Source organism: Oncorhynchus mykiss, chromosome 13 (genome assembly GCF_057628025.1).
Source record: "Oncorhynchus mykiss isolate SJ-2025 chromosome 13, ASM5762802v1, whole genome shotgun sequence".
Taxonomy (NCBI): Eukaryota; Metazoa; Chordata; class Actinopteri; order Salmoniformes; family Salmonidae; genus Oncorhynchus; species Oncorhynchus mykiss.
In genome coordinates, this window is record NC_143034.1 from 4807992 (window position 1) to 4831792 (window position 23801).

The 23801-nt window shown below is 41.0% G+C and overlaps 2 protein-coding genes and 1 non-coding gene across 3 annotated transcripts; 1 reads left to right on the forward strand and 2 right to left on the reverse strand.

Annotated features, from left to right (window-relative positions):
* Nucleotides 1-867: 867 nt before the first annotated feature.
* On the reverse strand, nucleotides 868-1758 carry LOC149978658 (uncharacterized). Its single transcript, XM_090194961.1, has one exon. The coding sequence runs from the start codon at nucleotides 1515-1517 to the stop codon at nucleotides 960-962; it is 558 nt and encodes a 185-aa protein (XP_090051087.1). The 5' UTR covers nucleotides 1518-1758; the 3' UTR covers nucleotides 868-959.
* Nucleotides 1759-2012: 254 nt separating this feature from the next.
* trnal-aag (transfer RNA leucine (anticodon AAG)) lies at nucleotides 2013-2094 on the forward strand. The gene has a single exon. It is a non-coding gene; the product is annotated as a tRNA-Leu (tRNA).
* A 13712-nt stretch (nucleotides 2095-15806) lies between these two features.
* Nucleotides 15807-20921, reverse strand: LOC110495091 (uncharacterized). Its single transcript, XM_036973165.2, has 2 exons — nucleotides 20484-20921; nucleotides 15807-16600 (listed from the first exon to the last, which is right to left on the reverse strand). The coding sequence occupies exons 1-2, from the start codon at nucleotides 20779-20781 to the stop codon at nucleotides 15942-15944; spliced, it is 957 nt and encodes a 318-aa protein (XP_036829060.2). The 5' UTR covers nucleotides 20782-20921; the 3' UTR covers nucleotides 15807-15941.
* Between the last annotated feature and the right edge of the window lie 2880 nt (nucleotides 20922-23801).

The following is a 23801-nucleotide window of genomic DNA, read 5'->3' on the forward strand; positions in this document are numbered from 1 at the left end:
ACGTATGACTTTTTATTGCAATCACAGATGGTAGGGAATTCGATTTGATTGGTCCTCAAATCACAGCTCAGACACAACACTTGAGTCAGGATAAAGTGGGGTTAGCCTGCCCCCTGATTGGTCCTCAACTAGCCTGCCCCGGAGCAGGTTAGAGATGAAGGATTTGTTGCCATAGAAACTTACATGGTTAAGAGGTAAGAGACCTTCAACAGTTTTCCTGAGTTGAATTCAGTGAGTCGAAAATCAGAATTGAACCGAAGTCAGCTCACTAACTCCTCTATCCCACTACATAGTATACCCCTCAGAGTTAAACAGGCTGTTGTGGGTTCTGATGGGAAATCAAAGTTGAGCAGGTGTTCATAATGTTTTGTAAACTCGGTATATATCGGGTTCAGATGGGGTATGACCGTTGAACTGAGGTCGTTGGGCATTTAGAAGTTATATTCTTCAAGAATCAATGGCTACAACTCTCTCTAATGTGTCATCAGGTTCTAGGACTTCTTCTCTGCTTTTAAACTGGAGTTGTGGACTGGTTCCGAGTGACATTATTTGTGTACAGAGCGCTCTGTGAATTTCATAGGTTCCCGTGCCTTATTGTGTCACAATGCCCCATATGTCAGCTCTCGGTTTCCACTCTCGGAGCTGACTTGAACTGGCAGGTTTCACACCCCACATTTACATAGGGAGTAACGTGTCACATTTTCTGGCCTATCCAGAAAAATTATCTCTTCCTCTTGAGAGAGTGAGCCCAGCTTGGGAGACAGCTCCCAGTGTGGAAAGATGTTTACCTGCTGACTAAACTAAATTAATTTAGATGTAAATGGACAATAAAGTATCAATTTAAACGTTTAAAAAAAATGCATGTACCAATCGCAGATTGCCCCTTTATCAATTCCTCCAGTACTGTATATTTGAGTGCATAACTTCAGTAGAATGCCCCTTTAAAACCGCACCTTAGCCTAGTTCAACAACTGCCGAGTTGTTTTTAGACAATACTCACTGCTGTTAATCTGATCTTCTGTCTCCTCCTCTTTCACTCCCAGAACAGCTTCAACCTTCTCTTTTATTGAGACAACCTCGTCTTCCTCCCAAAAAGGTTCCTCTTTCACTGAAACAGCCGCCTCTTCCTCCTTTTTCATTCTGAAAACTTCTACCTCATCTTCCACTGTGACAGCCTGTATCCCCTCTTCCTCTTTCACTCCTAACGTTTCATTCTCTTCTTTCAATGTGATTACCTCCTCTTCCTCCTTTTTCATTCTGAAAGCTTCTACCTCTTTTTCCACTGTGACAGCCGATACTCCCTCCACTCCAAAATGCTCCTCCTCTTCTTTCAATGTGATAGCCTCCTCTTCCTCCTTTTTCATTCTGAAAGCTTCCTTTCCTTTCACTATAATATCATCCTCTTTTACGACAATGTTCAGCCCCTGAGCTTCTTTCTGTGTCCAGCAGACCTCTGTAGCAGGGGAGAAGTAGCTTAGTGAGCTCATGGTCGGGGATATTAGTTCGCTAAATAGCATTAGCTGGTTAGCATTAGAAACTAGCCTAGTGCCGGGCTCAGTATCAATCTTAAGAATTTAACACATTTAACATGCAAATGACGTTACAATTAAGCAGTTGATACGTTAACATAATTGTGTTTAAACCACTGAGGCAAATATACACAAGAATGGCCTAAAGAGCTTCAATATTCCGGTTTCATGTTGCCTAGCAAGCAATCGAGGTGGATGAATACGTAGCCGTGTTGCTCTTCTTAGCATCCCGTCCACTAGATTATACGTCACGGAAGAATTACTCGCGTCGCCATCTGTTGGCTGAATTGGTTGACGCAAAGAGGATTCTGTCAAACAATGTCATAACAAATCATTTCAATGTAAGGTTTTTCCACACTTCTTATACATACACACTATACAACTATCTGCGGAGTTGATTAAAACCGGAAACATTCGGTATTGGTGGATATCAATATGTTGAATCATGTGGAACATATATATATATATATATATATATGCATCGGTAGCGTGGCCGAGCGGTCTAAGGCGCTGGATTAAGGCTCCAGTCTCTTCGGAGGCGCGGGTTCGAATCCCGCCGCTGCCAGATATTTTGGCTCTTGAGTGGCGCTGCATCTCAGAGTCGTCTGGAGTCGTCACTACAGACTGTATCACAGTTTAGAATCGGTCGTGATCGGAAGTCCCATAGTGCGGCTCACAATTGGCCCATGTCATTGTAAATAAGAATTGTTCTTAACTGACTTGCCTAGTTAAATACGGGGCTAAAAAAAATATTTATATATATCATCAGAACTGACGGACATATTGTCCTCATTCCAGCACAGCTGTTGATTCTCCAATCCTTTTTCTCCATTTCATCCGCACTACTCGCCTCCTTTTCCTAAACGATGGTTCCTCGTCGTAGATGTATGTCTCGAAGGTGAATGTTGATCCAACACCTGCAGCTAATTCAAACCAGCCCACTGGGTACAGACGTCATTTCAACGTCGAGTTTTGATTTACATTTGGTTAAAATTGTCAACTAAAAGTGAATTCAACATGAAATCAACTAAACATTTCACCGTGTCATTGGATTTAAATTGGGTGAAAATGCTTAGTGTTAATCCTAAATCTTCAGCAATGCGTGGGCGAGTCAGTGCCACATGTTCATTTTTGCCGATATCAAGAAGTTATCCTGAAAAACCTAGGCTATGTGGCAAATAACGTTAAAAAAAATGTCGTCTTCCCTGACAACAAAAAAAGATTGCTGTTTTGAAACTGCAGTCCAAGTGCAGTAACTGCAGTCGGCTGTGGTATTTAGGACGCAGTAATTGCAGAATAGCTGCAGTGTACCACAAGGTTCATTTGATTGTACTAAATAAATGCGTTCTTTGGTTTCCATGACAATTAACTGTTTTTCCTTCACTCCTATTGATAAAGACCATTTTATTAAAAGGCATCTGTGCTGCATGTGTGAAGTGGCATCCTGTCATTAGCCCACAACATGTTTAGTTTGTAATTGCACAACAATGATTTTAATGTTAGTATTTTTTTTTTAAATAAAACATATCTGATAAATACATTTTAAAATATGTCTGTCATCTACCTAGTCAATTTAACCCCTACCTACATGTACACATTACCTCAACTACTTCGTACCCCTGCACATTGACTCTGTACAGGTACGTCTTGTATATAACCTCCTTATTGTTATTTTCTGTTACTATTTCCTTTTTTCTTCTTTTTAACTCATCATTTCAGGGTAAAACCTGTTGCATTCGGTGTTTGTGAGAAATACAATTTGATTTGTTTTTTAAAAATACAGTGCACATGGGGAAAATATCAATGTGAGCCAGTTTAATACAGCAGGAAAATAATCCCGAAACAACAGGAAATGTGAATTATTATGCTGATTATAATCGATAAAAAAAAATTGTTGTAGGGATTGATGCATTTTACGTTAGGGCAAATTAAGTCTGAAATGTTAAGTGGAAATTACAAACTTTGGAAGCGTTTTTAAAACCTGTTGAGGATATGGCAGACATACGCCCCCTTTGGAGAGATTGGGTACCCCTAGTAAACTGGAAAAAAAATCTTTCAAAAATTGTTAATATATGCAAATAAAAATTATTATTGGATAGAAAACACTCTAAAGATTCTAAACCCGTTGGAATTATGTCTGTAAGTATAGCAGAACTCACAGGGCAGGCATTCTTCCAAACTAGTTTCTGTGGCCATGAAAGTTGGAGCAACTTTGACGTCATGCCCCCACCCTTCCCAACCAGCTATGATTCTGGGGACACTTTCTATCTCTTCCGCTAGATGTCCTCTTTCATTAGAGCTTCAAACCGTTCAAATCGCGCGAGAATTGACCCTATGGGAGTGAAATTAGTGCGTGCCACGAGAGAATAGGCTGTGCGTATGGGCGCGAATTGGTCACAGTCATTCCTTTGTTTCCAGCACTGAAGAGAAGGGCAGACGATGGGCGATTGAATTGAAGTTTGTTTTGCACGTCTAAAACATCATAAAGCTTGCTTCTGCACTTAGTTTGACCTGTTTAGTCGACATATAATGTGTAATTTTGAAGTTTTGATGCGCAACTTATCCGGACCAGAGGACGTTTTGGGTGCATTTCAGCTGATGTTATTAGCAGTAGCTAATACAAAGACGCAAGACTTGAAACCAAACGATGTATTGGGTAAGTATGAAGCCTTCCAGAACATTCTGAACGAAGACCATCGAAGGTAAGGGAATATTTATGCTTAAATCTGTGTTTCTGTTGACTCCAACATTACGTGGAAATGTAGCTTGGAACTGAGCGCTGTCTCACAATATGGAATAGTGTGCGATTTCTGTAACGTTAAAAATAAATCTAACACAGCGGTTGCATAAAGAAGCAGTGTATCTTTCTAACTATATGTAGAACATGTATATTTAGTCAAAGTTTATGATGTCTATTTTACGTTATCTTGCCGCGCTACATAGATTTCCTGCGGGCGTTTTTGAGTAATTTCTGAAGGTGAACTCACTGTAAATGGACATTTATGGATATAAATGGCATATTATTGAAAAAAAAAAATATGTACTGTGTAATATGTCATATTACTGTCATCTGATGAAGATTTTCAAAAGGTTAGTGAGCGATTTATTTTTTAATCCTGCGTTTGTTGATTGCATGTTTTGGCTATTGAAATGAGCTGTGTCTGGTGGTGGTTTTACATATATATGTGCTATGTTTTCGCCGTAAAACATTTTAGAAATCTGACTTGCTGGCTAAATGAACAAGATGTTTATCTTTCATTTGAGCTATTGGACTTGTTAATGTGTGGAGGTTAAATATTTTTAAGAATATTTTTGCGTTCCATGCGCCACCGTTCCAGCTGCACGTGGGAGGGTTGATTCCCAATTGGGAACCAGTATCGTAGACAGGTTTTAAACTGTGAATAAACTACAAGTTTGAATGTACTGCTGCACAGGAAGAGTGATAAAACTAAGATCCTACATCTGTACGCAATCTTTGCGAGAGGGAAAACTCTTTACACAGTGGGAGCATTGGAAAGGTTTATCGCCTGTGTGTGTCCTCTCATATTGTTTCAGGTCCCCTAACTGGTTAAAACCCTTTCCACAGTGGGAACAGTTGCGTCCTCTTGCTGGTTTGGACGTCTCTGGTTCCAATAACCAAAGGCCAGTTTACAACAAAAAAATATAATTTAAAAATAATCTTGGTGTAATTTGAAAATCAAAAGATGTAGAGTTCCAACTAGAATCCTGCTCTCATGGAATGTCATGTTTACAGGCTGAGCAGAGCTCTATAATAATAGATAATGTCATGTTTATAGGCTGAGCAGAGCTCTATAATAATAGATAATGTCATGTTTATAGGCTGAGCAGAGCTCTATAATAATAGATAATGTCATGGTTACAGGCTGAGCAGAGCTCTATGATAAACCCTGTTATAATAAACCCTGTTATAATAATCCCTGTTATAATAATCCCTGTTATAATAATCCCTGTTATAATAATCCCTGTTATAATAAACCCTGTTATAATAATCCCTGTTATAATAATCCCTGTTATAATAATCCCTGTTATAATAAACCCTGTTATAATAATCCCTGTTATTAATAAACCCTGTTATTAATAAACCCTGTTATACTAATCCATGTTATAAAAGGTCATGTGTTTGTTTTAAATCCTCTGTTGTTTGTTCTTTTTTCACATTAATAGTTTTCATCTCGGTGAGAGAGTCCTATTCCTTTACAGGGGACCTGCAGTTCAAACAATAACAATGTCGACCATCCATGTTTTCAGGTTAACAGTGTTTATAGAACTGACCATCCATGATATTACAATTCTAGTTCATCCATGTTCTCAGGTTAACAGTGTTTATAGAACTGACCATCCATGATATTACAATTCTAGTTCATCCATGTTTTCAGGTTAACAGTGTTTATAGAACTGACCATCCATATTTTCAGGTTAACAGTGTTTATAGAACTGACCATCCATGTTTTCAGGTTAACAGTGTTTATAGAACTGACCATCCATATTTTCAGGTTAACAGTGTTTATAGAACTGACCATCCATGTTCTCAGGTTAACAGTGTTTATAGAACTGACCATCCATGTTTTCAGGTTAACAGTGTTTATAGAACTGACCATCCATGTTCTCAGGTTAACAGTGTTTATAGAACTGACCATCCATGTTCTCAGGTTAACAGTGTTTATAGAACTGACCATCCATGTTTTCAGGTTAACAGTGTTTATAGAACTGACCATCCATGTTCTCAGGTTAACAGTGTTTATAGAACTGACCATCCATGTTCTCAGGTTAACAGTGTTTATAGAACTGACCATCCATGTTCTCAGGTTAACAGTGTTTATAGAACTGACCATCCATGTTCTCAGGTTAACAGTGTTTATAGAGCTGACCATCCATGTTCTCAGGTTAACAGTGTTTATAGAACTGACCATCCATGTTCTCAGGTTAACAGTGTTTATAGAACTGACCATCCATGTTTTCAGGTTAACAGTGTTTATAGAACTGACCATCCATGTTCTCAGGTTAACAGTGTTTATAGAACTGACCATCCATGTTCTCAGGTTAACAGTGTTTATAGAGCTGACCATCCATGTTCTCAGGTTAACAGTGTTTATAGAACTGACCATCCATGTTCTCAGGTTAACAGTGTTTATAGAACTGACCATCCATGTTCTCAGGTTAACAGTGTTTATAGAGCTGACCATCCATATTTTCAGGTTAACAGTGTTTATATTATTTACAAACAATGGAGTTAAACAGGTTGGGTTCTGATGGGGTACGACAGTTGAACTAAGCTCATAATGTATTTATAAGTTTATATTCTTAACCTGTCTACGATACTGGTTCCCAATTGGGAATCAACCCTCCCACGTTCAGCTGAAACGGTGGCGCATGGAACGCAAAAATATTCTTAAAAATATTTAACCTCCACACATTAACAAGTCCAATAGCTCAAATGAAAGATAAACATCTTGTTCATCTAGCCAGCAAGTCAGATTTCTAAAATGTTTTACGGCGAAAACATAGCACATATATATGTAAAACCACCACCAGACACAGCTCATTTCAATAGCCAAAACATGCAATCAACAAACGCAGGATTAAAAAATAAATCGCTCACTAACCTTTTGAAAATCTTCATCAGATGACAGTAATATGACATATTACACAGTACATTTTTTTTTTTTTCAATAATATGCCATTTATATCCATAAATGTCCATTTACAGTGAGTTCACCTTCAGAAATTACTCAAAAATGCCCGCAGGAAATCTATGTAGCGCGGCAAGATAACGTAAATAGACATCATAAACTTTGACTAAATATACATGTTCTACATATAGTTAGAAAGATACACTGCTTCTTTATGCAACCGCTGTGTTAGATTTATTTTTAACGTTACAGAAATCGCACACTATTCCATATGCTGAGACAGCGCTCAGTTCCAAGCTACATTTCCACGTAATGTTGGAGTCAACAGAAACACAGATTTAAGCATAAATATTCCCTTACCTTCGATGGTCTTCGTTCAGAATGTTCTGGAAGGCTTCATACTTACCCAATACATCGTTTGGTTTCAAGTCTTGCGTCTTTGTATTAGCTACTGCTAATAACATCAGCTGAAATGCACCCAAAACGTCCTCTGGTCCGGATAAGTTGCGCATCAAAACTTCAAAATTACACATTATATGTCGACTAAACAGGTCAAACTAAGTGCAGAAGCAAGCTTTATGATGTTTTAGACGTGCAAAACAAACTTCAATTCAATCGGCCATCGTCTGCCCTTCTCTTGAGTGCTGGAAACAAAGGAATGGCTGTGACCAATTCGCGCCCATACGCACAGCCTATTCTCTCCAGGCACGCACTAATTTCACTCCCATAGGGTCAATTCTCGCGCGATTTGAACGGTTTGAAGCTCTAATGAAAGAGGACATCTAGCGGAAGAGATAGAAAGTGTCCCCAGAATCATAGCTGGTTGGGAAGGGTGGGGGCCATGACGTCAAAGTTGCTCCAACTTTCATGGCCACAAAAACTAGTTTGGAAGAATGCCTGCCCTGTGAGTTCTGCTATACTTACAGACATAATTCCAACGGTTTTAGAATCTTTAGAGTGTTTTCTATCCAATAATAATTTTTATTTGCATATATTAACAATTTTTGACAGATTTTTTTTCCAGTTTACTAGGGGTACCCAATCTCTCCAAAGGGGGTGTATGTCTGCCATATCCTTAACAGAGTCAGTGGGTATATATGATTGATTTAAAAGGTTTGAAATGTGACGTAGCAATCGCAGATCTCCTCTTTATTAAAGTCGCTCTGAAAGAACAAGCTCTGACTGGGGAACAACATCTTCCAACGGTCATCCAACTCTTATTTCCAATTCGGAAACAGCTGCATCTTCCTACAGCTCTGACTTTCCCACCTGAGAATCACTGATATCATGACTTGACCTCTTTCGCTATATTCTATCCATTTCTGTGGAGGGCTTGATGTGATATGGTTCAAAGCAGGGCTTGATGTGATATGGTTCAAAGCAGGGCTTGATGTGATATGGTTCAAAGCAGGGCTTGATGGGATATGGTTCAAAGCAGGGCTTGATGTGATATGGTTCAAAGCAGGGCTTGATGTGATATGGTTCAAAGCAGGGCTTGATGTGATATGGTTCAAAGCAGGGCTTGAACTGAGGGGATGTGACGATACAGTTTTAACCCTTGTTATAGTGAATGGTAAAACGCATAGGCCACCCCCCCCCCCCTGGTTGGTTTATAAATGGTAATAAACAATGATCCACGGTGCTTTCTGCATATCGAAGGTCTTGCTCAGCCTCAACATGGGGTCATGGTAGACAAAATAGGCCTATGAAAAACATTGCATTTTAAATATGAAATCGAGTATCATTATCCCATTATACCGTTATCCCATTGAAAGTATGGTTGTTTTAAATGCTCCCGAAGTGAGAATATTAACGTTAGGCTATGCCTGTAGCAAAAGACCACTGAAACGGTATGTTCCGATCCATACACCGAACAGGTTAACAGACACTCAGTTTTCCATAGAAACGTTCATGACGGATTTGTATCCATACACCGAACAGGTTAACGGACACTCAGTTTTCCATAGAAACGTTCATGACGGATTTGTATCCATACACCGAACAGGTTAACGGACACTCAGTTTTCCATAGAAACGTTCATGACGGATTTGTATCCATACACCGAACAGGTTAACGGACACTCAGTTTTCCATAGAAACGTTCATGACGGATTTGTATCCATACACCGAACAGGTTAACAGACACTCAGTTTTCCATAGAAACGTTCATGACGGATTTGTATCCATACACCGAACAGGTTAACAGACACTCAGTTTTCCATAGAAACGTTCATGACGGATTTGTATCCATACACCGAACAGGTTAACAGACACTCAGTTTTCCATAGAAACGTTCATGACGGATTTGTATCCATACACCGAACAGGTTAACAGACACTCAGTTTTCCATAGAAACGTTCATGACGGATTTGTATCCATACACCGAACAGGTTAACAGACACTCAGTTTTCCATAGAAACGTTCATGACGGATTTGTATCCATACACCGAACAGGTTAACGGACACTCAGTTTTCCATAGAAACGTTCATGACGGATTTGTATCCATACACCGAACAGGTTAACGGACACTCAGTTTTCCATAGAAACGTTCATGACGGATTTGTATCCATACACCGAACAGGTTAACGGACACTCAGTTTTCCATAGAAACGTTCATGACGGATTTGTATCCATACACCGAACAGGTTAACGGACACTCAGTTTTCCATAGAAACGTTCATGACGGATTTGTATCCATACACCGAACAGGTTAACGGACACTCAGTTTTCCATAGAAACGTTCATGACGGATTTGTATCCATACACCGAACAGGTTAACGGACACTCAGTTTTCCATAGAAACGTTCATGACGGATTTGTATCCATACACCGAACAGGTTAACGGACACTCAGTTTTCCATAGAAACGTTCATGACGGATTTGTATCCATACACCGAACAGGTTAACGGACACTCAGTTTTCCATAGAAACGTTCATGACGGATTTGTATCCATACACCGAACAGGTTAACGGACACTCAGTTTTCCATAGAAACGTTCATGACGGATTTGTATCCATACACCGAACAGGTTAACGGACACTCAGTTTTCCATAGAAACGTTCATGACGGATTTGTATCCATACACCGAACAGGTTAACGGACACTCAGTTTTCCATAGAAACGTTCATGACGGATTTGTATCCATACACCGAACAGGTTAACGGACACTCAGTTTTCCATAGAAACGTTCATGACGGATTTGTATCCATACACCGAACAGGTTAACGGACACTCAGTTTTCCATAGAAACGTTCATGACGGATTTGTATCCATACACCGAACAGGTTAACGGACACTCAGTTTTCCATAGAAACGTTCATGACGGATTTGTATCCATACACCGAACAGGTTAACGGACACTCAGTTTTCCATAGAAACGTTCATGACGGATTTGTATCCATACACCGAACAGGTTAACGGACACTCAGTTTTCCATAGAAACGTTCATGACGGATTTGTATCCATACACCGAACAGGTTAACGGACACTCAGTTTTCCATAGAAACGTTCATGACGGATTTGTATCCATACACCGAACAGGTTAACGGACACTCAGTTTTCCATAGAAACGTTCATGACGGATTTGTATCCATACACCGAACAGGTTAACAGACACTCAGTTTTCCATAGAAACGTTCATGACGGATTTGTATCCATACACCGAACAGGTTAACGGACACTCAGTTTTCCATAGAAACGTTCATGACGGATTTGTATCCATACACCGAACAGGTTAACGGACACTCAGTTTTCCATAGAAACGTTCATGACGGATTTGTATCCATACACCGAACAGGTTAACGGACACTCAGTTTTCCATAGAAACGTTCATGACGGATTTGTATCCATACACCGAACAGGTTAACGGACACTCAGTTTTCCATAGAAACGTTCATGACGGATTTGTATCCATACACCGAACAGGTTAACAGACACTCAGTTTTCCATAGAAACGTTCATGACGGATTTGTATCCATACACCGAACAGGTTAACAGACACTCAGTTTTCCATAGAAACGTTCATGACGGATTTGTATCCATACACCGAACAGGTTAACGGACACTCAGTTTTCCATAGAAACGTTCATGACGGATTTGTATCCATACACCGAACAGGTTAACGGACACTCAGTTTTCCATAGAAACGTTCATGACGGATTTGTATCCATACACCGAACAGGTTAACGGACACTCAGTTTTCCATAGAAACGTTCATGACGGATTTGTATCCATACACCGAACAGGTTAACGGACACTCAGTTTTCCATAGAAACGTTCATGACGGATTTGTATCCATACACCGAACAGGTTAACGGACACTCAGTTTTCCATAGAAACGTTCATGACGGATTTGTATCCATACACCGAACAGGTTAACGGACACTCAGTTTTCCATAGAAACGTTCATGACGGATTTGTATCCATACACCGAACAGGTTAACAGACACTCAGTTTTCCATAGAAACGTTCATGACGGATTTGTATCCATACACCGAACAGGTTAACAGACACTCAGTTTTCCATAGAAACGTTCATGACGGATTTGTATCCATACACCGAACAGGTTAACAGACACTCAGTTTTCCATAGAAACGTTCATGACGGATTTGTATCCATACACCGAACAGGTTAACAGACACTCAGTTTTCCATAGAAACGTTCATGACGGATTTGTATCCATACACCGAACAGGTTAACAGACACTCAGTTTTCCATAGAAACGTTCATGACGGATTTGTATCCATACACCGAACAGGTTAACAGACACTCAGTTTTCCATAGAAACGTTCATGACGGATTTGTATCCATACACCGAACAGGTTAACAGACACTCAGTTTTCCATAGAAACGTTCATGACGGATTTGTATCCATACACCGAACAGGTTAACAGACACTCAGTTTTCCATAGAAACGTTCATGACGGATTTGTATCCATACACCGAACAGGTTAACGGACACTCAGTTTTCCATAGAAACGTTCATGACGGATTTGTATCCATACACCGAACAGGTTAACGGACACTCAGTTTTCCATAGAAACGTTCATGACGGATTTGTATCCATACACCGAACAGGTTAACGGACACTCAGTTTTCCATAGAAACGTTCATGACGGATTTGTATCCATACACCGAACAGGTTAACGGACACTCAGTTTTCCATAGAAACGTTCATGACGGATTTGTATCCATACACCGAACAGGTTAACGGACACTCAGTTTTCCATAGAAACGTTCATGACGGATTTGTATCCATACACCGAACAGGTTAACGGACACTCAGTTTTCCATAGAAACGTTCATGACGGATTTGTATCCATACACCGAACAGGTTAACGGACACTCAGTTTTCCATAGAAACGTTCATGACGGATTTGTATCCATACACCGAACAGGTTAACGGACACTCAGTTTTCCATAGAAACGTTCATGACGGATTTGTATCCATACACCGAACAGGTTAACGGACACTCAGTTTTCCATAGAAACGTTCATGACGGATTTGTATCCATACACCGAACAGGTTAACGGACACTCAGTTTTCCATAGAAACGTTCATGACGGATTTGTATCCATACACCGAACAGGTTAACAGACACTCAGTTTTCCATAGAAACGTTCATGACGGATTTGTATCCATACACCGAACAGGTTAACAGACACTCAGTTTTCCATAGAAACGTTCATGACGGATTTGTATCCATACACCGAACAGGTTAACGGACACTCAGTTTTCCATAGAAACGTTCATGACGGATTTGTATCCATACACCGAACAGGTTAACGGACACTCAGTTTTCCATAGAAACGTTCATGACGGATTTGTATCCATACACCGAACAGGTTAACGGACACTCAGTTTTCCATAGAAACGTTCATGACGGATTTGTATCCATACACCGAACAGGTTAACGGACACTCATTTTTCCATAGAAACGTTCATGACGGATTTGTATCCATACACCGAACAGGTTAACAGACACTCAGTTTTCCATAGAAACGTTCATGACGGATTTGTATCCATACACCGAACAGGTTAACGGACACTCATTTTTCCATAGAAACGTTCATGACGGATTTGTATCCATACACCGAACAGGTTAACAGACACTCAGTTTTCCATAGAAACGTTTATGACGGATTTGTATCCATACACCGAACAGGTTAACAGACACTCAGTTTTCCATAGAAACGTTCATGACGGATTTACGTCTGAACCTCTTCTTTGTATTTGACATAGTCTAAAACAACCACAGCACCCCCCCTTGTCTGCAGGTTTGATGCAAAGATGACTCTTACATTAGTTCATTAAGTGCCTGTTCTTCTGTCCTGGTGAGGTTCTTCTGAAAATGGCTTGTTTTTCCTCATACACAGACACAGCTTCTTGTTGGACTGACCTACAACCGGTATTGATGGAGGAGTTGTGCCCCTGATGGGACATACACAGACACAGCTTCTTGTTGGACTGACCTACAACCGGTATTGATGGAGGAGTTGTGCCCCTGATAGGACATACACAGACACAGCTTCTTGTTGGACTGACCTACAACCGGTATTGATGGAGGAGTTGTGCCCCTGATAGGACATACACAGACACAGCTTCTTGTTGGACTGACCTACAACCGGTGTTGATGGAGGAGTTGTGCCCCTGATGGGACATACACAGACACAGCTTCTTGTTGGACTGACCTACAACCGGTATTGATGGAGGAGTTGGTAACCAAAGGACATACACAGACACAGCTTCTTGTTGGACTGACCTACAACAGGTATTAATAGAGGAGTTGGTAACCATAGAATAGAATATGCCTTTTGGGTTTAATCAGTAACAGTTATTTGTTATTTTAGGGGGTAGATCAGCTTTAATATAAAATCTAATTTTTATTAGTCAAATACAACAGGTGTAAACTTTACAGTGAAATGCTTACTTATGAGCCCCTGACCAACAATTCAGTAAAAAGAAAAAATGTAAATAAGAAAAATAAATAAAAGTAACACGTAATTAAAGAGCAGTAGTAAAATAACAATAGTGAGACAATATACAAGGGGGTTACCGGTACAGAGTCAATGTGGAGGCTATATACAGGGGGTACCAGTACAGAGTCAATGTGGAGGCTATATACAGGGGGTACCAGTACAGAGTCAATGTGGAGGCTATATACAGGGGGTACCAGTACAGAGTCAATGTGGAGGCTATATACAGGGGGTACCAGTACAGAGTCAATGTGGAGGCTATATACAGGAGGTACCAGTACAGAGTCAATGTGGAGGCTATATACAGGAGGTACCAGTACAGAGTCAATGTGGAGGCTATAGACAGGGGGTACCGGTACAGAGTCTATGTGGAGACTATATACAGGAGGTACCAGTACAGAGTCAATGTGGAGGCTATAGACAGGGGGTACCGGTACAGAGTCAATGTGGAGACTATATACAGGGGGTACCAGTACAGAGTCAATGTGGAGGCTATATACAGGGGGTACCGGTACAGAGTCAATGTGGAGGCTATATACAGGGGGTACCGGTACAGAGTCAATGTGGAGGCTATATACAGGGGGTACCAGTACAGAGTCAATGTGGAGGCTATATACAGGGGGTACCAGTACAGAGTCAATGTGGAGGCTATATACAGGGGGTACCGGTACAGAGTCAATGTGGAGGCTATATACAGGGGGTACCGGTACAGAGTCAATGTGGAGGCTATATACAGGGGGTACCGGTACAGAGTCAATGTGGAGGCTATATACAGGGGGTACCGGTACAGAGTCAATGTGGAGGCTATATACAGGGGGTACCGGTACAGAGTCAATGTGGAGGCTATATACAGGGGGTACCGGTACAGAGTCAATGTGGAGGCTATATACAGGGGGTTACCGGTACAGAGTCAATGTGGAGGCTATATACAGGGGGTACCGGTACAGAGTCAATGTGGAGGCTATATACAGGGGGTACCGGTACAGAGTCAATGTGGAGGCTATATACAGGGGGTACCAGTACAGAGTCAATGTGGAGGCTATATACAGGGGGTACCGGTACAGAGTCAATGTGGAGGCTATATACAGGGGGTACCAGTACAGAGTCAATGTGGAGACTATATACAAGGGGGTTACCGGTACAGAGTCAATGTGCAGACTATATACAAGGGGGTTACCGGTACAGAGTCAACGTGCAGACTATATACAAGGGGGTTACCGGTACAGAGTCAACGTGCAGACTATATACAAGGGGGTTACCGGTACAGAGTCAACGTGCGGGGGCACCGGTTGGTCGAGGTAATATGTACATGTACGTAGAGGTATTAAAGTGAATATGCACAGATTATAACAGAGAGTAGCAGCAGTGTAAACATGTGGGGGTGGGGGGGGCAATGCAAATAGTCTGGGTAGCCATTAGATGTTCAGGAGTCTTATGGCTTGGACCTAGACTTGGCACTCCGGTAAGGCTTGCCGTGTGGTAGTAGAGACAACAGTCTACGACATGGGTGGCTGGAGTCTTTGACAATTTTTTTGGGCCTTCCTCTGACACCGCCTGGTTTAGAGGTCCTGGATGGCAAGAAGCTTGGCCCCGGTGATGTACTGGGCCGTACGCACTGCCCTCTGTAGTGCCTTGCTGTTGGAGGCCGAGCAGTCGCCATACCAGGCAGTGAGTCAACCAGTTAGGATGCTCTCGATGGTGCAGATGTCAAATCTTTTCAGTCTCCTGAGGAGGAATAGGCTTTCTCGTGCCCTCTTCACGGCTGTCTGTCCTTTGTCCTACTGTTCAGCAGCCTACATCCTTATCTCCTGTGTGTACTCTCTTATGTCTTCTCATGTGACCCAACCAGGAAAAACTCTTTTCACATTGGGAGCAATGGTACGGCTTCTCCCCTGTGTGTATTATCTCATGCTGTTTCAATTGTCCTTTCAGCTTAAAACTCTTTCCACACTGGGAGCAATGATGAGGCTTCTCCCCTGTGTGTATTCTATCATGTATTTTCAGGCTCGCTAACAAGGAAAAATTATTTCCACACTTAGAGCATTGGAAAGGTTTATCTCGCTTCTCTCCTGTGTGTATTCTCTCATGCTCTTTCAGGTATTCTTTCCGGTTAAAACTCTTTCCACACTGGGAGCAGTGATAAGGTTTTTCCCCTGTGTGTATCATCTCATGTCTTTTCAGGCACCCTGATGAGAAAAAACTCTTTCCACATTGAGAGCAGTGATGAGGCTTCTCCCCTGTGTGTGTCCTCTCATGTCTTTTCATGCTCGCTAACAAGGAAAAACACTTTCCACACTGGAAGCATTGGAAAGGCTTCTCCCCTGTGTGTATCCTCTCATGTCGTTTCAGACACCTTAACTGGTTAAAAATCATTCCACAGTGGGAGCAGTGGTGTCGTCTTGCTGGTTTGGACGTCTCTGGTTTCTCCGAGTCTGGTCTTTCTCCTGCCAAAGACAGAGTGTTTATTTAAATAAAGACCTGAATGAAACCTCCACATGACACAACTCTCTTGCTAGGAGGTTGAATCCAAATCACATCCCTCAATAACCATAGGCCAGTTTACAAAAAATTCCTAATTTAAAAGAGTCTTGGTGTAATTTGAAAATCAAAAGATGTAGAGTTCCAACTAGAGTCCTGCTCTCATGGAATGTCATGTTGAGGCTGAGCAGAGCTCTATAATAATAGATAATGTCATGTTGAGGCTGAGCAGAGCTCTATAATAATAGATAATGTCATGTTTATAGGCTGAGCAGAGCTCTATGATAATAGATAATGTCATGTTTATAGGCTGAGCAGAGCTCTATAATAATAGATAATGTCATGTTTATAGGCTGAGCAGAGCTCTATAATAATAGATAATGTCATGTTGAGGCTGAGCAGAGCTCTATAATAATAGATAATGTCATGTTTATAGGCTGAGCAGAGCTCTATAATAATAGATAATGTCATGTTGAGGCTGAGCAGAGCTCTATAATAATAGATAATGTCATGTTTATAGGCTGAGCAGAGATCTATCATAATGATAATGTTTATAGGCTGAGCAGAGCTCTATAATAATAGATAATGTCATGTTTACAGGCTGAACAGAGCTCTATAATACTAGATAATGTCGTTGACAGGCTGAGCACAGCTCTATAATAATAGATAATGTCATGGTTGCAGGTTGAGCAGAGATCTATAATAATAGATAATGTCATGGTTGCAGGTTGAGCAGAGATCTATAATACTAGATAATGTCATGTTGAGGCTGAACAGAGCTCTATAATAATAGATAATGTCGTTTACAGGCTGAGCAGAGCTCTATAATAATAGATAATGTCATGTTGAGGCTGAGCAGAGCTCTATAATAATAGATAATGTCATGTTTATAGGCTGAGCAGAGCTCTATAATAATAGATAATGTCATGTTGAGGCTGAGCAGAGCTCTATAATAATAGATAATGTCATGTTTATAGGCTGAGCAGAGATCTATCATAATGATAATGTTTATAGGCTGAGCAGAGCTCTATAATAATAGATAATGTCATGTTTACAGGCTGAACAGAGCTCTATAATACTAGATAATGTTGTTGACAGGCTGAGCACAGCTCTATAATAATAGATAATGTCATGGTTGCAGGTTGAGCAGAGATCTATAATAATAGATAATGTCATGGTTGCAGGTTGAGCAGAGATCTATAATAATAGATAATGTCATGGTTGCAGGTTGAGCAGAGATCTATAATAATAGATAATGGCATGTTGAGGCTGAGCAGAGCTCTATAATAATAGATATTGTGGACTACAGTATTTCAATCAATGTCATAGGCTGCATTTGATCCATTGTTATTAATGTAGGTTATTAATGTAGGTTATTAATGTAGGTTATTAATGTAGGTTCGCCAGGTTCGATCCCAGGCTGTGTCCGGGGAGAAAAAGGAAACCAACAAAGTGTCGTAATATAACACCAATATAAAGGAAACCCCGACATAAAGTGTGTTGAGCCCCGACAACGGCTTCAGTGTGCCTTGGCCTTTAGGACATTAAACACGTCATTAGAATTGTTTGGAAAATACTCTTCATAACTTGAATTTGTCCGAATGCTTTCATGATATTTAAATGAGTAGGAATGGGCTTCTGGTTCCCAAATGGCAAGGAGGGGTTTCTCTGATGGGCCTTGTCATTTCTGTCTTGATAATGCTAGGCTTTTGGTTCCCAAATGGCAAGGAGGGGTTTTTCTGATGGGCCTTGTCATTTCTGTCTTTATAATGCTAGGCTTTTGGTTCCCAAATGGCAAGGAGGGGTTTCTCTGATGGGCCTTGTCATTTCTGTCTTGATAATGCTAGGCTTTTGGTTCCCAAATGACAAGGAGGGGTTTCTCTGATGGGCCTTGTCATTTCTGTCTTGATAATGCTAGGCTTTTGGTTCCCAAATGACAAGGAGGGGTTTCTCTGATGGGTCTTGTCATTTCTGTCTTGATAATGCTAGGCTTTTGGTTCCCAAATGGCAAGGAGGGGTTTCTCTGATGTAATTTCTGTCTTGATAAATGCTAGGCTTTTGGTTCCCAAATGGCAAGGAGGGGTTTCTCTGATGGGCCTTGTCATTTCTGTCTTGATAATGCTAGGCTTTTGGTTCCCAAATGGCAAGGAGGGGTTTCTCTGATGGGCCTTGTCATTTCTGTCTTGATAATGCTAGGCTTCTGGTTCCCAAATGGAAAGGAGGGGTTTCTCTGATGGGCCTTGTCATTTCTGTCTTGATAAATGCTAGGCTTCTGGTTCCCAAATGACAAGGAGGGGTTTCTCTGATGGGCCTTGTCATTTCTGTCTTGATAAATGCTAGGCTTCTGGTTCCCAAATGGAAAGGAGGGGTTTCTCTGATGGGCCTTGTCATTTCTGTCTTGATAAATGCTAGGCTTCTGGTTCCCAAATGACAAGGAGGGGTTTCTCTGATGGGCCTTGTCATTTCTGTCTTGATAAATGCTAGGCTTCTGGTTCCCAAATGACAAGGAGGGGTTTCTCTGATGGGCCTTGTCATTTCTGTCTTGATAAATACTAGGCTTCTGGTTCCCAAATGACAAGGAGGGGTTTCTCTGATGTCATTTCTGTCTTGATAAATGCTAGGCTTCTGGTTCCCAAATGACAAGGAGGGGTTTCTCTGATGGGCCTTGTCATTTCTGTCTTGATAAATGCTAGGCTTCTGGTTCCCAAATGACAAGGAGGGGTTTCTCTGATGGGCCTTGTCATTTCTGTCTTGATAAATGCTAGGCTTCTGGTTCCCAAATGACAAGGAGGGGTTTCTCTGATGGGCCTTGTCATTTCTGTCTTGATAAATGCTAGGCTTCTGGTTCCCAAATGACAAGGAGGGGTTTCTCTGATGTCATTTCTGTCTTGATAAATGCTTTGCTCAACTGTAAGGTTTGTTCAAATTTCACATTTCATTTTTCAATATTGCTATTGTTCCTTCTCTCTCTCATTATTACTTGAGGGTTCCCATGTTTTAGGTTATTCAGAAACAACGCCCAACTTTCTGATAAAGCCTAGAACTCAACAAAGTACTGAGTAAAGGGTAAACTAGTGTTTTTCCAATGTTGTAGCTGTCATATGGGCATGTTATTTATTTTACCTTACTAGGTAAGTCAGTTAAGAACAAATTCTTATTTACGGCCTAGGAACAGGGGCAGAAGGACAGATTTGTACCTTGTCAGCTCGGGGGTTTGAACTTGAAACCTTCCGGTTACTAGTCCAATGTTAATGACAGTGGAATAGGGATAGGTGTCAGACGTGACACATTTTCTATCATCCAATTTTGCTTCGACATTAACTGTAATATAGAATTAGCAATTATGTTAACCCATATTTTAAATTGGCAGAATATGGTCATCACACTGGATTAATGATATACTGAAAACATATCAGACTCAATTAGATCGTCCTGTGTGTCATGACATCATAAACACATCTTGGATTGATAATTGAACATTTCCTAAACAGCACCAACATTAGGCTACTACAGCCTCACTCTACCCGTGATGTCAAAGCAATTTATGATAAGGTGCGACAATGAACTAAACGATTTGGTATCACTTTGATTATGGAAGATTAAATAAGTGTGAGGCAAACTGTTTGCTTGGAATAATTTGTAGCTGTCGTTTCTATCAGAGCATTAGAGAACATCCTAATCAGTTTCCCCTCCCAGAAAACACGCGGTACCGTAAAGTGTTGTCACTTCGCTTAAAACAATTCACACGGAAGTTTTGCGAATTACGGCTCACTTGACCGCAGTCTTGAACATGACACATTAGTTCAACAACTACAGAGTTTGTTCCACTGTTTTTAAAATAGCACTTACTAGTGTTAATCAGATCTCCAGTCTCCTCCAACGGGACAGTAATCTCCCCCTCCTCCTTCATTCCACAAACTGCATCCTCCTCTTTCACTCTAAAAGCTTCTTCCTCTTTCACGTCTTTCTCCTCTTCTTTCACTGTAACAGCCTCACCCTCTACTTCTTGTTTAACTGTAACAGCCTCCTCTTCCTTCTCCTCTTTCACGAGAACATCTTTCTCCGTCCAGCAGACCTCCTCTTCTTTAACAGGGAGGGAGTAGCTTAGTGAGCTCATGGTCGAGGATGTTAGCAAGCTAGTTAGCATTAGCCGAGTGATACTTAGCTAAACACGTAAATAGTAAATTAAATAGAGTAACTAGTAAATACGCAGACAGTGTGTTTAAAACACCGAGGTTAATATGAACCAAAATGGCCTAAAGCGCTTCAATGTTTTGGTTTTATGTTGGCTAGCACTCTACCGAGGTGGCTGAAGTGTTGTTGAAGAAAAAACATCCCGTCCACTACATTATACGTCACGAATGAAGCATCACCTGAAAGACTCTCATCGCCACCTGCTGACTGGAGTGGGTAACACAGTTGAACAAAAACAACATTCTGGCAAAACTAATAATTGTTAAATAACCAGTTCTCTTACTTCTTACAGATAATAATTTCCTCTACGCAAATGTAGAGGCTGAATAGGGATAAGTACATTATTAACAAACCTGTTACGAATCAACCCTGTTACAAATAAACCCTGTTATGGCAAACCCTGTTATAAGAAAACCTGTTATAGTATACCCTCCCCCCCATAAATGACTACAGCTTTATACACGTTTTTTAAAGGTGACATAAGTAATGGCGAGAAACAATAAGAAACTCCCACACCGCTCCTGAAAGTGTCACCGCTATCAATTAAACGTATCCGCCGCAAGGCCTTCGTCAGAGCTTTAGTGAGTTAAAAAAAAAAATAAATGCACCCGTATTTAGACATAGCCACACCCACATCCGTTCCACGCATCCAATGGGGTTGGAGGGAAAACAAGCACCACGAAAGACGTGCTACCAAATCTAACAATGTGCATTTCATAAATATTCTAATCCAGCGTGAACATAACACTTCATAAACACGTCAACATAACACTTCATAAACACGTCAACATAACACAACATAACACTTCATAAACACGTGAACATAACACTTCATAAACACGTCAACATAACACTTCATAAACACGTCAACATAACACAACATAACACTTCATCAACACGTCAACATAACACTTCATAAACACATCAACATAACACAACACTTCATAAACACGTCAACATAACACAACATAACACTTCATAAACACGTCAACATAACACAACATAACACTTCATAAACACGTCTGTAAAACCACGAGGAGGACATCGACCTATCCAGGAAGGTTCCATAAATCATTGGGTACAGCGCAGGAAAGAAACGTCAGAGTAGGCTGAGGTGGTGTGGCGGCATCAGTTCATGTTCACATTTACAACATAACATAACATGGGCATCACATCATTAAGACCTTTAGGGAATAATGTCTGGAGGGTGAAAATATCAAAAAAACATTATCTTTTACTCAGAGTTATTTATATCTCCTCCCCTGTCTGATATCTAGACTTTCTCTACGACCAGATGTTTTTGGTCATTAAAATGTTCTGGATAATCCCTGTCGTTTCTTCTAGTTTAAATTTTATGTTCACAAAATCTGTTTGAGAGACATAGGTTTTACCAACATAACACAGCCAACTACATAACACAACCCACAACATAACACAACCCACTACATAACACAGCCCACTACATAACACAGCCCACAACATAACATAACACAACCCACAACATAACACAGCCCACAGCTTAACACAGCCCACAACATAACACAGCCCACAGTTTAACACAGCCCACAACACAACACAACCCACAACATAACACAGCCCACAGCTTAACACAGCCCACAACATAACACAGCCCACAGCTTAACACAGCCCACAACATAACACAGCACACAGCTTAACACAGCCCACAACATAACACAGCCCACAGCTTAACACAACCCACAGCTTAACACAACATAACACAACCCACAACACAACACAGCCCACAACATAGCACAGCCCACAACATAACACAACACACAACACAGCCCACAACATAACACAGCCCACAACATAACACAACACAACACAACCCACAACACAACACAGCCCACAACATAACACAACCCACAACATAACACAGCCCACAACATAACATAACACAGCCCACAACATAACACAGCCCACAACATAACATAACACAGCCCACAACATAACACAACCCACAACATAACACAGCCCACAACATAACACAGCCCACAACATAACACAGCCCACAACATAACACAGCCCACAACATAACACAGCCCACAACATAACACAGCCCACAACATAACACAGCCCACAACATAACACAGCCCACAACATAACACAGCCCACAACATAACACAGCCCACAACACAGCCCACAACACAACACAGCCCACAACATAGCACAACCCACAACACAACACAGCCCACAACATAACACAACCCACAACATAACACAGCCCACAACATAACACAACATAACACAGCCCACAACATAACACAGCCCACAACATAGCACAGCCCACAACATAACACAACATAACACAGCCCACAACATAACACAGCCCACAACATAGCACAACATAACACAGCCCACAACATAACACAGCCCACAACATAACACAACCCACAACATAACACAGCCCACAACATAGCACAACATAACACAGCCCACAACATAACACAGCCCATAACATAACACAGCCCACAACATAACACAGCCCACAACATAACACAACCCTCAACATAACACAGCCCATAACATAACACAACATAACACAGCCCACAACATAACACAGCCCACAACATAACACAGCCCACAACATAACACAGCCCACAACATAACACAACATAGCACAGCCCACAACATAACACAGCCCTCAACATAACACAGCCCACAACATAACACAACATAACACAGCCCACAACATAACACAGCCCACAACATAACACAGCCCACAACATAACACAACATAGCACAACCCACAACACAACACAGCCCACAACATAACACAACATAACACAACATAACACAGCCCACAACATAACACAACCCACAACATAACACAGCCCACAACATAACACAACCCACAACATAACACAGCCCACAACATAACACAACCCACAACATAACACAGCCCACAACATAACACAACATAACACAGCCCACAACATAGCACAACATAAC